The following is a 16,637-nucleotide window of genomic DNA, read 5'->3' as shown; positions in this document are numbered from 1 at the left end:
AGAGATATCTATATTTTCAGATTTAAATACAATCATAAAAGTCGTGTAACTTTACAGTCAAATGTTGGAAAAGAGTAAATTATTGTATTTTATAAATGGTAGTTTGTTCTTTTTTGATGTGGACAGTATATAACATTATTATATAAAATTGTGTACCTGGTGATCAGGAGTGTATAAAACGTTGATTCTAGTAGCTTCAGCATTCAGCTGCAGCTGTTTTTTCTTGAAATGAGATTCTGACGTGAGGTCATTCCATCTATTTCCCTGAATCTCTGGGCTCCTCCGGAGGCAGAAGGACTATAATTGGTCCTCAGATGCAGCAGATTGAAGGGTGACGTGGAGGCCCTGATTAGAGATGCTAATGGGTCGTTGTGGTTCAGGTCAGGATGGAACAAACCTCCAACCATCTGATAGCAGCACAGCCTCCAGCCTGAAGGCCTCGAGGGAAATCAGAGAAAACAAGGAGGAGCTGCAGCGTGACTGATGTGGTCGGTGTGAATGAACGGACGGAGGGTCGGTTAAATAGAGTGAAAAAACGACTTCTACTCAGAATCAGGCTGATGGTGCTGGTGCAGAGATGTTCTGACCCTTAAGGACCATCATCTGACCAGCAACAACATACTGTTAGATGGTTTAGAAGAACAAACATCCATCCATCCCTCCATCCATCCATCTAAATGTCCATCCATCCATCTAAACATCCATTCATCCATCTAAACATCCATCCATCCATCTAAACGTCCATCCATCCATCCATCCATCCATCCATCCATCCATCCATCCATCCATCCATCCATCTAAACGTCCATCCATCCATCTAAACATCCATTCATCCATCTAAACATCCATCCATCCATCTAAACGTCCATCCATCCATCCATCCATCCATCCATCCATCCATCCATCCATCCATCCATCCATCCATCTAAACATCCATCCATCCATCTAAACAGCCATCCATCCATCCATCCATCCATCCATCATCCATCCATCCATCCATCCATCCATCCATCCATCCATCCATCCATCCATCCATCCATCCATCTAAACATCCATCCATCCATCCATCCATCCATCCATCTAAACATCCATCCATCCATCTAAACATCCATCCATCCATCCATCATCCATCCATCATCCATCCATCCATCCATCCATCCATCCATCCATCCATCATCCACCCATCTAAACATCCATCTAAACATCCATCCATCATCCATCCATTCATCCATCCATCCATCCATCATCCATCCATCCATCCATCCATCCATCCGTCCATCTAAATATCCATCCGTCCATTCATCCATCCATCTAAACATCCATCCATCCATCTAAATATCCATCCGTCGATTCATCCATCCATATAAACATCCATCCATCCATCCAAACATCCATCCATCCATCCAAATATCCATCTGTCGATTCATCCATCCATCTAAACATCCATCCATCCATCCATCCAAACATCCATCCATCCATCCATCATCCATCCATCCATCCATCCATCTAAATATCCATCCGTCCATTCATCCATCCATCTAAACATCCATCCATCCATCCATCCATCCAAACATCCATCCATCCATCCATCCATCCCTGGTAGCACGGGAATCTAGCTAAACAAGGCACATTTGTAAAATAATATTTTTTTTCTGATTTAAATACATAGTTTTTAAAAAATATATTTTTAAATTGATTTTATGGTCCGGTGTTGTAAAAAAACTACAGATTTTTCATGCAGAGGAACAACAGATACCACACGGACATCATAAATTACATTATATATTATATATATGGTCTGTTTTATTTGTTTGTTTTCTAGTACACATGTACATTATTTTTTCTAGATATTATTTGTTTATCAAAACAGAGAAAACCTTTTTTTTGTTTGTTTGTTTTCGGGATTTAAGGGTCAAATGCTGCTAAAGGAACTTATTACTGTTCATCTAAGGCCAGGTTTTTGATGTGGACATTGTATGACATTATTTATTACATATATGGCCTGTTTTTTGTATTCAGCAGGTTAATTATATCTGCATTTTACCTATACAGGGGAAATTCTGTGAACTAACAGCGAATTGTTGTAAAAATGACAGTTATAAATGGTTGATATTCTCCGCTGCAGCATTAAATCCGAATCCCTGAGCGACTCTGAGACCATCGGAGAGAAAATCCTCCTCTGATGGTTTATTCCCTCCTCAGTCCTCCTCCTCCTGGGAATAGAAGACAAAGGAAGGGGGGAAATTGAGGGGAAATAGAGAGAGCTGGAGGGAGAAAGACGGTGGAAAATCAGATGTGGTTTACTGAAGCGTCACCGAGACAAAGAGCTGAGAGGATGGACCAGAAATATGAAATACGAGCAGAGCCAACAGTCGTCTAAAACAAACCATCTACCACAGATTCATAAATCAGGATCGTTTCTGTCCTGTTAGAGGGTTAAATGCTGCCATCCTGAATAAACTAACCATCTAGGATCAGTACTGCAGCTGGAACAGTTGGTTAAAGTTCCACTGGTGGGTTTGGAGGAAGTTCAGTCTAACTCATGGTGGAGTCATCTCTGGATTCAGGAAATAGTTTGTTTCATCTCATGTGTGGTGATTTTATCAGAGTTTCAACGTGTGTTTGCAGTTTTTTGTGGTGATTTCGAGTCTTTATGTGTAGATGATATATACTCTTTGAGATGATTTTGCACTTTTTTGAGATGATTTTGACTCCTGGTGATTTTACATCTTTTTGCAATAATTTTGACCCTTCTACAGTGATTTTGCATCTTTTTGTCATGAATTTGCATCTTTTGTGATAATCTTGACACCATGTAGTGATTTTACATCATTTTATGGTAATTTTGTACCTTTATGTAGTGATTTTGACCCTTCCACGGCAATTTTGCATCTTTTTATGATAAATTTGACTCCTTGCGGTGATTTTGTGTCTTTATGTGGTGATTCCGCTTGTTTTTGTGGTGGTTTCATGTCTTTATCTGGTGATTGTGAATGGTTTTTGTGGTGGTTTTGCATCTTTTTACAGTGTGTTTGTATGTTTTTGTGGATGACTTCATATTTTCATGGGGTGATTTTGACTCTTTGAGGTCAGACCAACATGCAGCTGACATTATTCACATGGTTTCCGAAAAACTAGAAAAGGGAGAAACACTTGAAAGTCGTTGGTGTCACGAAAGTTTACACGAATGGCTCTTTAATTGTTCCTTTCAACCTTTCTGTTTCCACTGTGGTGTAAAATCCAACAGCTTTGACTCTTAATGCATCAAAAAGACAAATCATAGCTACTAGACATAGGAAATAGAACAATGTAGGTTCATGTATTTCATTAATAAACCAAAGAACGTCTAACTATAGTAATAATTAAGGTTTATATAAATAATTAACGCTGCTTTGTGTCTTTTTCGCAGCTTCTTTTCTTCCTGTATTCCACAAGTGTCGAGCTCAGATGACTTCGCCAAACTAGTTGGCCGAGTTCCAGCTCATTCTGTTTGTTAAGTTCATTTTCTCTGCCGCCATAAAGCGAGAAAACGCTGCAGAATTAGCGGCTGGAGTCCAGATCTTCATTCAGAAGTATTTGTGTGTGTTTGTGTGTGAGGACGATGCTGTAGTGAAATAATCATCACCCCTCCGCCAACCCCTTTTTTAACAGAGAGAGGTGAGAGAATAAAAGACGCGACAGACGGAGGGAGGAATTTAAAGAGATTTTACTCATTAAAAAGAGCAGCACAACAAGGGGAGCCGGCATTAATCAGAGCTCTGTGCTAATGAGGCATTTACTCATTAGGCTGAAATAGAGAGGAGGAAGAGGGAGACGGCGATAGGAATTAATAGAGAGAGGAGAGGGGAAAATGAAGCTTTAATGGTATAGAGAGGATGAGGTGGGAGGAACAAGATAAAAAGGGAAATATGGAATTAAAACAGGTGACGCTAATATGTTTCTTTTAGGTTTATCTCTTGCAGTAGCACCAAACTCACTTTCTAGGAACAAAAAAGCGGCTGATTTTAATAGAAAAACATAAAAAACATGTAATTTCTGACATAATATTATCCTTAAAACATATATATATGCTTTTGGCTGTGATGTTTTGGTGAAATTATGTATTCTCAGTGCATTTAAACAGCATTATTGAGGCTTTTTAGTCTGAGGATTGATCCATGCTAAGTGGAGTCTTTGCATTATTTAAACCCAGAAGACAATCATCACTGATTCATTCTTCATCTCTGAAGCTCTTAGGATTAAAAAACACGAAGCAGACGCTCCTCATTTACAACTGCAGAGGTAACTGGAAGTAGAACTGGTAAAATATACGGATTTGAAGTTTTCTCCACCACTTCCAGAAAGATGGCTTCTCTTTGTAAACTGTTCTCAGGACAAATATCCTTAAAATGGCTTCAAAATGACTCAAAGATTGTAAGAAAATAGCAGGCGAATTGTCCAAAATGACTTGAAATGCATTCAGATATATATAAAAAAATGTCCAAAGTGGCTTGAAACCCATTAAAAATTATTTAAAAATTGCCCAAAATCACTCTAAATGTGACCAAAGTCGTCTAAACTTACATCAAATGACTCCAAGTGTGTACAAAACAATATCCTTGGACTAGTGACTTTGACTCCTTGTGGTGTGTTAGCATCGTTTTGTTGTGATTTTGACACTTTGTGGTGATTTTACATCTTTATATATTGATTTCTTCTCAGTGATTTTGCCTTTTTTGTGGGGATTTTGATCCACTCACTGTGGTTTTGCATCTCTTTGCAATACTTTTGGTGAGTTTGTTAAATATACTTAAAATCACCACAAAAACATTCAAACACACCATGAAAAGAGACAAAATCACTACAAAAAGACATGAAATCCACACAAAGATTAAAAATCACAATAAATTGATGCAAAATTACAGCAAAAGGACACAAAATTACCATCTTTTTTGTTGACTATACTTAAAATTGACACAAAAACATGCAAACCCATCACAAAAAGACTCTAAATCACCATGAAAAGATGCAAAATTACCACAAAGGTGTGATATCACCACAAAATATGCAAACTGACCACAAAAAGACAAAGTCCCCACAAATAAATGCAAAATTACAACAAAAAGACTCAAATTCACTACCTTTTTGTTGTATATACTTAAAAATCACCAGAAAAATATGCAAACCCACCATGAAGAGCCAAAATCCTCACAAAAAGACACAAAATTACCAAAAAATGACACAAAATCACCACAAAACATGCAAATAAATTATGAAAAGAACCAAAATTACCATAGAAAGTTCCTAAATCACCATAAAAAGATGCAAAATCACCACAAAAAGACACAGAATCACCACAAAAAGACAAAAAATCACCACAAAAGCATGCAAAATCACCACAAAAAGACACAAAATCACCACAAAAGCATGCAAAATCACCGAAAAGACACAAAACCACCCAAAAAAGACACAAAATCACCACAAAGACACAAAATCACCACAAAAGCATGCAAAATCACCACAAAAAGACACAAAATCACCACAAAGACACAAAATCACCACAAAAGCATGCAAAATCACCACAAAAAGACACAAAATCACCACAAAGACACAAAATCACCACAAAAAGACACAAAATCACCGCATAAAAACAAAAAATCACCACAAAAGCATGCAAAATCACCACATAAAGACACAAAATCACGGCAAAAACATGCAACGACACCAAAAAAAGGTCCAAAATCACCACAAAAAGACATAAAAATCTTCACAAAAAGACATAAAATGTAGTTTTTAGCAGAACTCAGATGTTTTTCCTCCTAAAACGTCATTTGTTTATCTGCTGCACTGATGAAGTTGAGGCTCTGAAATGATGGAAAAGTACCATAAATGTGTATTTTAAGGGCCTGTAACTCCGAAAATATTCTCAGTATGAAGGTGAAACTTTGGCTAATTTTAATAAATACACTAAAGCTCCTGTAGATAAAAAATCAGCGGGTTCTGAGGAGGTCTGGTGGTAAAACCTGGTCCTGTTTCCGGCTGTAACCGTCCTTTTATTGTCTCTGGTTCCAGGACTCGGACCTGGTCCTGACCTTCAACCTGTCCATGCATCGGTCCTGGTGGATGGAGAACGGGCCGGGCTGCAGGGTCACCCCCATCCTGCCTCCTCCTTCCTGGGCGCCGGAGGACCACCGGTATATTTCTATATCCGGATGTCTGATGGACTTCCAGTTCATCGAGGTGGCTCACTCCTCGCTGCAGATACTCCTGGCTGTAAGTGAAACCCACGTTTTTAGATACCAAAACCACTTTTATGGCTGCAAAAATGGGTTTTAAAAGCAGAAATGCTAAATAAAGCAAATTTTATATGTTTGACACATCAATTGCATCAAGTAAAACACACTTTCCTGTTTTTATGAGCAAAATGAGACAACCTAAAGAGCACTTAGCATGTAGCTAGAGGTATCCATGTTTAGCGTAGCTTAGCAAACGGCTAACAGCAGCAGGAAACAGGTGAAGAAAAAAAGAGTCAAGACTGGATTTGAAGAAGAATTCAGGTTTATTTCAACCATGAATGTGTCTGTTGTAGAGATTTAAGGGAACAGAGTTTAGCGTTTTCAGTTAGCACATTTCATTAGCAGTTAGCATCGAGCTTCCTGCAGCTTCGTTCATCATTAGTTGTCGATAAACAGCTGGATTCCTCACATCCACGGATACATGACAGGTTTCTCATTGGCAAATTCTACTGCCAGTAAATATTGGCAAATTGTGAGACATTTTGGATATTTTGGATGGATTTTAAGGAATTGTGGACAATTTTTGTGTCATTTTGGATCAATTTTGAGTCATTTTGGACAACTGTTGTGTCATCTAGGACAATTTTTTACCTATTTTAGTAAATTATCAGCATTTTTTTGCCATTCTTTACAGATTTTGAGTAATTCTAGAGAAATTTTGAGTTATTTTTATCCAATTTTCCACATTTTCTCAACAGCATAAACTGTTTTACTAATCACAAGCAGAACACCACCATCACTTTGTAGAGGGATGATTGTCTGTCTTTCAGGACATCCTGTTTTTCCATTTTTACAATGAAATTTAGACTCAGATATGGAAACAAACTGGCTGGGAAAAGATCCTGGATGAAGCTCTCTACTGCCGTTAGAAAAATGTCAGTTCCAGGATGATAACTTCTGTGTTTAATATTAGTCCGACTGAAAATTTTGAAAGCTTCTTGTAAAAATCAGGTTTCTTTGCACAGCTGCAGGGAGTTCATGCTAATCGCCTCCTACTAAAGGTTGTTCTCGAGCTGTTTTTAAAGCTGCATCTCACTTACAGAAGGTCAAAATGAACCAAAACTTTACTTTAAATGTTAAAACACGGCAGCTATGAGCCCAGTATTCACAAATTATCATCTCATGAAGCTGTTACTGCGGTTTCTTTTTAGCTAATAGTCGTGTTTTTATGCCTCTTTTAACCGTCCTTGTAGTTTATTTTTTTTTTATCTCTTTAAGCCGTAGAGGGTAAAAATATTATCATATCATCTGTGAAAAGAAGGTATTTAAGAGTTTCTTTTAGTTTTGATGCTGTAGCTGTTAATTATAAAGGTTTGTGAGACTTTCTGTGGAAGTGTTTCTGCTGTTTTACTCACCTGCACTCCGGTCCAGTTCCACCACATTAGCTTTAATGTTTTCTAAAGTCTCTCTGAGTCTGTTTTAGAGTGAAATAAAGCATCCAGGCTCCATTAGTTTAAGAACTTCATACCCTCGTTAACGTAGGACGGTCTGGATAAGCAGCTTTAGAAGCTCCAGCTCCGTTTTCTCTCCGTCGTATTTCAGCATTGCAGGAAATTATTTTAAATTCTGCAGGATTTCTGACTCTTTTTTATCTCAGCATCTCCAGCTGAGCAGATTTATCACATTAAACTTCAGCATTTACCTCCTCTAGTTTGCTAAATTTCACTGCTAAATATAAACGTATCTTAAACTCTTCATATTACAATTGAAAGTTTCCCAATTTTTCTTTGACAATTTCAAGTTATTTAGGGCACATTTTGAGTCATTTTGGATCCATTTTAAGGAATTTTGGGCAATTTTTGGGTAATTTAAGGAATTTGGGATAATTTTTGAGTCATTTTGGATCAACTTTGAGTGATTTTTTGACAATTTCAAGTAATTTTGGATCAATTTTAAGAAGCTTTGGACATTTTTTGAGTTATTTTGGGTCCTTTTGAGTCATTTGAGCCAATTTTTTGTCATTTTAGATCAATTTTGAGTCATTCTTTTACAATTTCAAGTCATTTAGGATGCATGTTGAGGAATTTTGAACAATTTTTGAGTCATTTTGGATCAAATTTAAGGAATTTTGAACAATTTTTGAGTCATTTTGGATACATTTTGAGGAATTTTGGACAATTTTTGAGTTGTTTTGGATCAAATTTAAGGAATTTCGGACAATTTTTGAGTCATTTTGGATCAATTTTGAGTAAATCTGGGCCATTTTTGAGTCATTTTAGGTCACTTTCTGTCTTCCTTTAGTGGAATTTCTTTGTAAAAGGAAACATTTTAACATAAAATCTTATTTTTGTGTCATATTTGTTAATTTGTCCCAAAGTCAAGGTGAAAAAAAGTTTTAAGCTAATTCTATTAAATTTCCTCCACTTGAGTTTAGTTTTAAATAAAATAACACAGAAATCTGAGTTTAAATTACACAAAAATATTAAGTTGGGGCAGCATTATTATCTTTGCAACCTTGAATGTTTAATTAAACTAAATTAAAGTAAATTAGAATTTTGTCTTGCAAATATGCATTTAATTCAGTGATAAAGACCTTATTGAGACACTTTGTTTAGTCATATCACAGTTGAAAATATTCTCAAACTGACAGCTTAAGTGGAATTTATATAAATTACCTCAACTTGAATGTAGTTTTAAGTCAACTAACAAAAAAAATGAGTTTAAAACCCATGTAGTATTAAGTTAATGCAATTATCTGCATTATTATTTTAGCACAACTCATCATTTTTACCTAAATCTAATAAATCAGAATTTTAATCCTGCAATTCTGCATTTTAATAAGAGGTGGGAATATGTACCTTGAATTACCGAGAGTGCGCTAAATTAATTGCAGTGTTTTTATAATATCTTTGGTGATATTTTTAAGAAAAAACATCTAAATCTCTGTCTTGTAATTTAATATTTTCATTTGTTGTAGCTTTAAATCAATCCTTTAGCTGTGCAGTGTTGTTTTAAATCATAAAATAATCGAATCTGCTGCACTTGAAGGAGAATTTTAATGTTGCAAAATCAAAATATTGCTTCAGAACTTGCGAGAATTTACCAATAAATGGATTAAAAGTTGATCAGTCGCCTGCAGCTCTGCATCAATACGAACACAGACGTGCAACCAGCAGCTCCAATGCAGCTGCATGCATGGTTCCAGCAGAGAGAGTTTTCTTCTTCCTCTCTGCTGCTGCTGCTGCTTCCATGGTGTCTGAGCTGCAGCTCTGTACTTCTGACTGTAATTGGTGAGTGGAAACACCGTCACGCTCCATGAGCTCAGTCTGACGGCTTCACCGGCCGCTGAGTGGAATCGACTGAATGGAGCTCCAAGAGAAAACCGGCATGTTTAGCGGTTAGCTGCCTCGTTAGCGGGCCGGGAAGGCTTCAGTCTAATTAAAGGAGGCACTTGTGGAAAGACGAGATGAAAAAACTGCCTAGTAATATGTCCTGCTATGATTTTACATAAGGTGTATTTTATATAAGTGCATTTTGTTTTGAAAAAAACGGCATGTTTAGCGGCTAGCTGCCTCGTTAGTGGACCGGGAAGGTTTCGCTCTAATTAAAGGCGGCACTTGTGGAAAGATATGATGAAAAAAATGCCCATTAATATGTCCTGGTATGATTATATTTAAGGTATATTTCATATAAATGCATTTTATTTTGAAAAACATGCTTGTTTAGCAGTTAGCTGCATCGTTAGCAGACCAGGATAGGGTTAGGACAGAGCCAGCTGTATTAATTTACTTCATTTTCAATGTAGTTTTAAACCAACTAATGCAAGAATTTGAGTTTAAATTACACACAAAATTACGTTGATACAACAATATTATGTCACCTAAACCATTAACTGACTTTAAAGTTTTATTTAAATCAGCAAATTAGAATTTTAATCTTGCAATTATGACTTTGAATAAGAGGTGGGAGTAAAAAACCCTCAGATTCCAGCTGCTTAAATGTGAATATTTTCAGTTTTTTGAGCTCTGAGTTGTGTGATTTTGTTCTATATCAAACAATAACTCAGTTTGCTGTCGCTCCAGCTGATTTTTTTGCATTCTTCTGCTCTTAAAGGAGACTTTTAATGTCCCAAAGTCAAAATACTGCTTCAGAGGCGTTGAGAATGGAAACTGTTGAGTCGTGTGAAAACGACTCATGGGTTCAGTTTTGTTGTCGGTCTGGGAGCAGAGAGCCGTAACTCAGAACGTCAATATCCTGTTAATATTCCACAAACTCCAGTTTCGCTGTCGCCGCATGTAAACACAATATCCTGTTTGCCATAAGTCTGATCGTATCTGTTTCTGCAGAGCAGAAAATCCAAATAAGATGCTCATGAGGCTCCTTATCGGCTACATTTGGAAGGTTTTTTGCACGGTCAGACCTCGTATACGAAGCAAGATTTAGATCAGAATGAATCTCTGAGCAAAGCAACGAGGTATTTTAGCTTCTCCTTTTGATACCTTTTTCCAGCTTTTGTCTGCATTTGCGTTTACTGAATTTAATCCTACAGGTTTATCAGACAGATGCTGGTTTCTGTTCTGGTTCTGTCTGAGGGTTCCGGTTACCTGGTTACTGCAGGTGGAAATGGAAACAACATCACTTCAGATCTCAGCAATAACCGGAACAACTTCACCTCTCAGCAGCTCATTCAGAACAAAACACATTTTTATGAGTTTTCAGTCCCAGGAGATCCGTCTTTATTCCTATTCATTCTGCTGCTTGTTGCCATGGTAAACACCGGTTAGTTATGCAGCAGGAAGTTGGTGAAACCCGTGGGCGTCGTCCTAACACAGAAAAGTGATGGTTTGGGTAATAAACTCAGTATTTCTGGAACATTTTTCCAATTCCAACTCTGAACAGAACGTTCTGAACAAATATTTGCAGTGACGATGACTTTAAAGAACCTTCTAGTTTCACTCCTCGCTTCATTCGAGACCCTGAAGTTTATCTGCTGCTTCTTGATGAATTTATTTCATGACTCCCGTTCAGGCTTTAATACAAGATTAGTCTGCATTAAGTGTAATTAGAGGGATTGATTCAGCGGAGCAGAAAGTCAGCTCATAGAAAGAACTCAAACTGGTGACTCTGAGTTGTTGCTGTTTATTTTACAGCTCAGGAACAGACTGTCCGGAAAAGATAAACAGTCAGAATGAAGAATGGTTGTAGTAAATAATATAGATGGAATAAAGAGCATCTTTTCAGCTGTTTCACTTTGAATTATTCTGTGTAAAATCAACCAAATCCCAAAAAAAATTTCCAGTTCTCCTCAGAATCACCTGAGTCTTTATCTACAGGAACTTTATTTAATGATCAGAGTTTTACCTTCATACTGTGAATATTTCCAGAGTTACGGGCCTTTAAAGTCCAAATTTCACTCTTTTTCATGGAGTTTTTCCATCATTTCTGAGCCTCAAAACTTCATCAGTACAGCAGATAGACACATGACATATTAGCAGGAAAAGGACATTTGAGCTCTGGTTAAAAAAAAAAAAAAAAGTTTAATCTGATGTGATTATTTCAGTACAAAGTAAAAACTATGCAAAAGTTATGATAACAAGATATGAAATCACCACAAACCTGCCTCAGACCCAAAATCACTGCATCAGCATGCAAAGATGACAAACAAAATCAGCAAAAAACCAAACTAAATCAGCACAAAAAGACTCAAAATCAGCACAATAACATACAATCACATAGTTAAAAGACTCAAAATCAGCACAAAAACATACAATCACACCATAAAAAGACTCAAAATCAGCACAAAAACATACAATTACACCATAAAAAGACTCAAAATCAGCACAAAAACATACAATCACACCATAAAAAGACTCCAAATCAGCACAGAAACATACAATCACACTGTTGCTTTAGTTATTTTGACTTAAAATGCTGCAAATACTAGATTTTTATGTTGTTTACTTGTAATCGGTTGATTAATGGAACAGTCATTTCCATCTATAAATATCGTCTCTGGATCTCTGCAGTTCTGCATAAAGGACACAGAAATCCACTGAAAGTTTAAAAACACCTGAATCATCGTCTTTCCACCGATAATCTCCCCAAACGCTCCCCGAGCTCCGATCCAGAGTTCTGACGGCAGCTCAGAGAGAAATTATCTGAAAGTCAACAGCTGCCGTTCAATGAAGAGTTCTGGATCAGAACGTCCATCCAGGGAGTCTAGAGGAAGTCATTGGTTTGTCCTCCATCATACAGGAAGTCTAGAGGAAGTCTAGAGGAAGTCACCGGTTTGTCCTCCATCATACAGGAAGTCTAGAGGAAGTCTAGAGGAAGTCATTGGTTTGTCCTCCATCATACAGGAAGTCTACAGGAAGTCACCGGTTTGTCCGCCATCATACAGGAAGTCTACAGGAAGTCACCGGTTTGTCCTCCTCCATGATAGAGGAAGTCTAGAGGAATTTCTCCGATTGTCCTCCAACATACAGGAAGTCAGGAGGAAGTCATTGGTTTGTCCTCCATCATACAGGAAGTCTAGAAGAAGTCATCGGTTTGTCCTCCATCATACAGGAAGTCAGGATTCAACAAACGAGCTGCAGCAGGAAGTGCTGACAGCGACGCATTCATCACAACATTATTTAAATTTATCATGAATCAGGTTCAGTGTTTCTTTACAATATTCATGAGTTCATCCATCACAGAGGCATCTTTCTGCTGGCTTGGGGTATTTTTTGATGCATTTTGGACAAATCTTGCATCATTTTGTCTGTTTTGAGCAAGTTTTTGTCAATTTGGACCATTTTTTGTAGTTATGGGTCCATTTTGTAATTTTTATGCCATTTGGATAGCTTTTGAGTCGTTTTGTGGGGTTTGTTGATTATTTATTTAAGCATATTCGATAATTTTTTGTCATTTTAGAAATATTTAACTAATTTAGAGTACATTTTAGTTTCATAATTTTGGGTACATTTTTAACCATTCTGGACAATTTTTGAGTCACTTTGGATGATTTTTTTCTCATTTTGGACATTTTTAAGGCATTTTTAACTAATTTGAAGTTAATTTGAAAACAGTTAAGTCATTTTGTACATGTTTTAATCATTTTTTCTACATTTTGAGCGATTTTGGGAACATTTATGTCATTTGGACAATTAGTTTTACTAATTTTGTAGATATTATGAGCTATTTTGGAAATATTAAAATAATTTTGAACAAATATATATAGTTTTTCTGAGATAATTTTGAGATGCATGTGATGAAAGTCTGTTATTTAGAATTTTTTATTTGTTTATTTGTCCATTTTGATACCTTTGAGGCATTTGGGATATTTTCTTTACTTGTTTGGGGTACATTTTAAGCCATTCTGATAGTGTTCATGTCATTTCAGACCATTTTTAGTAGTTTTGGTTACATTTTGAGCCATTTTAGACAATCTTTTGAGTCATCTTATGTGCATTCTGAGCTATTTTGGAAATGTCCATGCCATTCGGTAGATTTTTCTGTCATTTTGGACAACTTTTAAGGCATTTGGTTTACATTTTGAGCTGTTTTGGTAAAGTTTATATAATTTCGGACAACTGTTTAGTCATTCTGGGTACATTTTGAGCCAGTTTGGACATTTTTTTTTAGATCATTTTGTATCAGGTTTGCCATTTTTGTGTCTTTATTGAGTCATTTTGACATTGTTTATTCCGTCTGCTCAATGTTTTTTAGAACATTCACTAAGATCGTCCGTCTCTGCTGCTTCGTTCTGCTGCTGTGATGAAGACGTCACATCCATCTGATTAAATCGGTGTTTGTGCTCATGATGCCAACAAAAACTCCAGCGTTTCCCCTGCAACGCTCTCTGCAGATGATCTGTGATGAAAACGTTTTGTCAGCCGGAGCTGCTCTGAGAAATCACAGTAAAACTACAATCAATAATCACATTAATCACGTTCATCTGGGTTGGTTTTATTTGAGCGGAGACAGCAAATGAAGCAGCTGCAGCTTTCTGACCAGGTTTTCATTCATCATGTGCAGATTCTGTTGAACTCATTCAGAAAACAAAACAAAAACCAACAGAAATGGGAGTTTTTACTCATTCAGCAGATGCAGGATTAAAGCTGCAGCAGCTGCATTGGTTCACTGAAGTTTCATTCTTGAAATGAAAATTAAAACAATAAGTCTGTTTACTAACAGTAAAATATAAAGTTTCTGTCATTTTTCTGGATACATTCTGAAACAATTTTCCAGAAAAAAACCCCAAACATTTCAAAGTATGGATGATTTTTTAGTTGTTACGGACATTTTGGAGCAAATTTCTGAAGTCATTTTGGGCAACTTTTGGGGATTTTTGAGTTATTTTGTTTAGGTTTTGACCCAAATTGAAACGGTTTCTATCATTTTGGAGTTATTTTTACATAATTTTGAACCATTTTGGGAAAATTTATCATTTTGTACCATTTGTCAGTAATTTTGGGCAATTTATCTGACTCATTTATTGCATATTTTGAGTCATTTTTGACAAATGAGTTCTTTTGGACAATTTTTTTTAGCAATTTGGAGTATTTTTTTGATAAATTTTGTTAAAATTTTGATCCATTTTAAAAATGTTTATAACCTTATGGTCAATATTGAGTCATTTTGGACAGTTTTTGAGTCATTGTGGACAAATTTTCAACCATTTTAGACAGATTTTGAGTTCATTTAATAAGTCTGAGCTGTTTTGGAAAGGTTTATTCCATTTTGGACAAATCTTGAGTCATTCTGGACACATTGTGGGCAATTTTTGTCTAATTTTGAGTCCTTTGAGACCATTTTTGACTCACTTTTTCCACATTTTTCAATCATTTTAGGCAGATTTTAAATCCCTTTAAGTCTGATCGGTTTTGGAAAAATTTAATCTATTCTGGAAAAATCTTGAATCATTTTGGACATTTTGGGGTCATTTTTGGCAAGTTTTTTGGAGATGCAACGATAAAAACAACTTTTATTTAGTTCTCTTTTCCTTTAGTGTGTTACGTAGCTGCTTCTTTGTGCATATAACAGGTCTGCGAACTTTAATTTGATTCATTCTCGAGAAGTTTCAAATCATTTGGAACAGATTTTGGGTCATTTTTCCACAAATTTTGAGGAATTTTGGACAATTTTTAAGTCATTTTGGAATCTTTCAAAACTGTTTTAGACATTTCTGACTAATTTGGAGAAAAAAAATCTGGGTAATTTCTAAAAAATTTTTGGGTATTTTTGAAGAGTTTTTGTAATTTCTGACATTTTTTGGAGTCATTTGATGCCAGTTTTGAATAATTTTTGAAATGTTTATGTCATTTTGGACATTTTAGACAAGCTTTGGGTAATTCTGTCTGAATTTGAGCCTTTTTAAAAAGGTTTATGTAATTTTGAACATTTTTCTGACACATTTGACTGTGTTTTATCATTTGGGATTTTTGAGTAAATTCAGAAAAATGTTGAGTCATTCTTGACACATTTTGGCTCATGTTTGTCTAATTTTGAGTCACTTTAGAACATTTTTAAGTCATTTTGGACAAATTTACTAATTTTATCTGTCTGTTTTTGCTTCACAAAAAGCAAAAGAACTGAAATCTCAGAAAAGATGCTTCAGCAATAATGTACAATATAAGGAAAATAATGTACTTTTTGATAGTAAAACATGTAAATATCATTAGTAAACACCAAAAATAGAATTATTAACCTGTAAATGTGCAGAATATGAGCTCTTTATACAAATATAAACACACATTTAGATATTATGCACAAGCATGAGGAAAATAATTTGTTTTTGAGCATTACAGCATGCAAAATTAACATTATAAACATATAAATGTACAGAATTTGAGTCCAATAAGCAGTGGAATTGGAATCTGAGAGGAAATGCTGCAGCAATAATGTACAGTATGAAGAAAAATAGTGTGTATTTGAATATTAAAGCATGTAAATATATATATATATATATATATATATATATATATATATATATATATATATATATATATATATAAATAGAATTATTAACTTTCAAATATGCAGAATATGGGTTATTTATATAAATATAAACACATTTTACAGGTATTATGCACAAATATGAGGAACATAATGTGTTTTTAAACATTAAAGCATGTAAATATATGTTGAAAATTCCCAAAAGCAGAATTATTAACCTGTAAATGTGCAGAAAATTGATTATTTAAACAAATATAAACACACTGTATAGATATTATGCATAAGTATGAGGAAAACAAAGTGTTTTTGAACATAAAAGCATGTAAATGTATATAATTATAAACCTTTAAATGTGCCAAATATGGACTGTTTGCAAATATAAACACATTGTACAGATATTATGCACAAGTATGAGGAAAATAATGTGTTTTTGAACATAAATATCTATTAATAGATGCCAAAAATAACATTCTAAATCTATAA

The 16,637-nt window shown here is 35.5% G+C and overlaps 1 protein-coding gene across 1 annotated transcript in view; it reads left to right on the top strand.

Annotated features, from left to right (window-relative positions):
* The window catches only part of nkain2 (sodium/potassium transporting ATPase interacting 2), a 101,222-nt gene that overhangs the window by 66,060 nt on the left and 18,525 nt on the right, over window positions 1-16,637 (top strand). Inside the window, exon 4 of the mRNA XM_055016093.1 lies at window positions 6,052-6,252. Within this exon, the coding sequence (XP_054872068.1) occupies window positions 6,052-6,252 (201 nt within the window). The remainder of the gene's footprint in view (window positions 1-6,051; window positions 6,253-16,637) is intronic.

This window comes from Amphiprion ocellaris, chromosome 12, assembly GCF_022539595.1.
Source record: "Amphiprion ocellaris isolate individual 3 ecotype Okinawa chromosome 12, ASM2253959v1, whole genome shotgun sequence".
Lineage (NCBI taxonomy): Eukaryota > Metazoa > Chordata > Actinopteri > Pomacentridae > Amphiprion > Amphiprion ocellaris.
The sequence above is the reverse complement of the archived record's forward strand: the minus strand, read 5'-3'. Positions and strand labels throughout refer to the sequence as shown.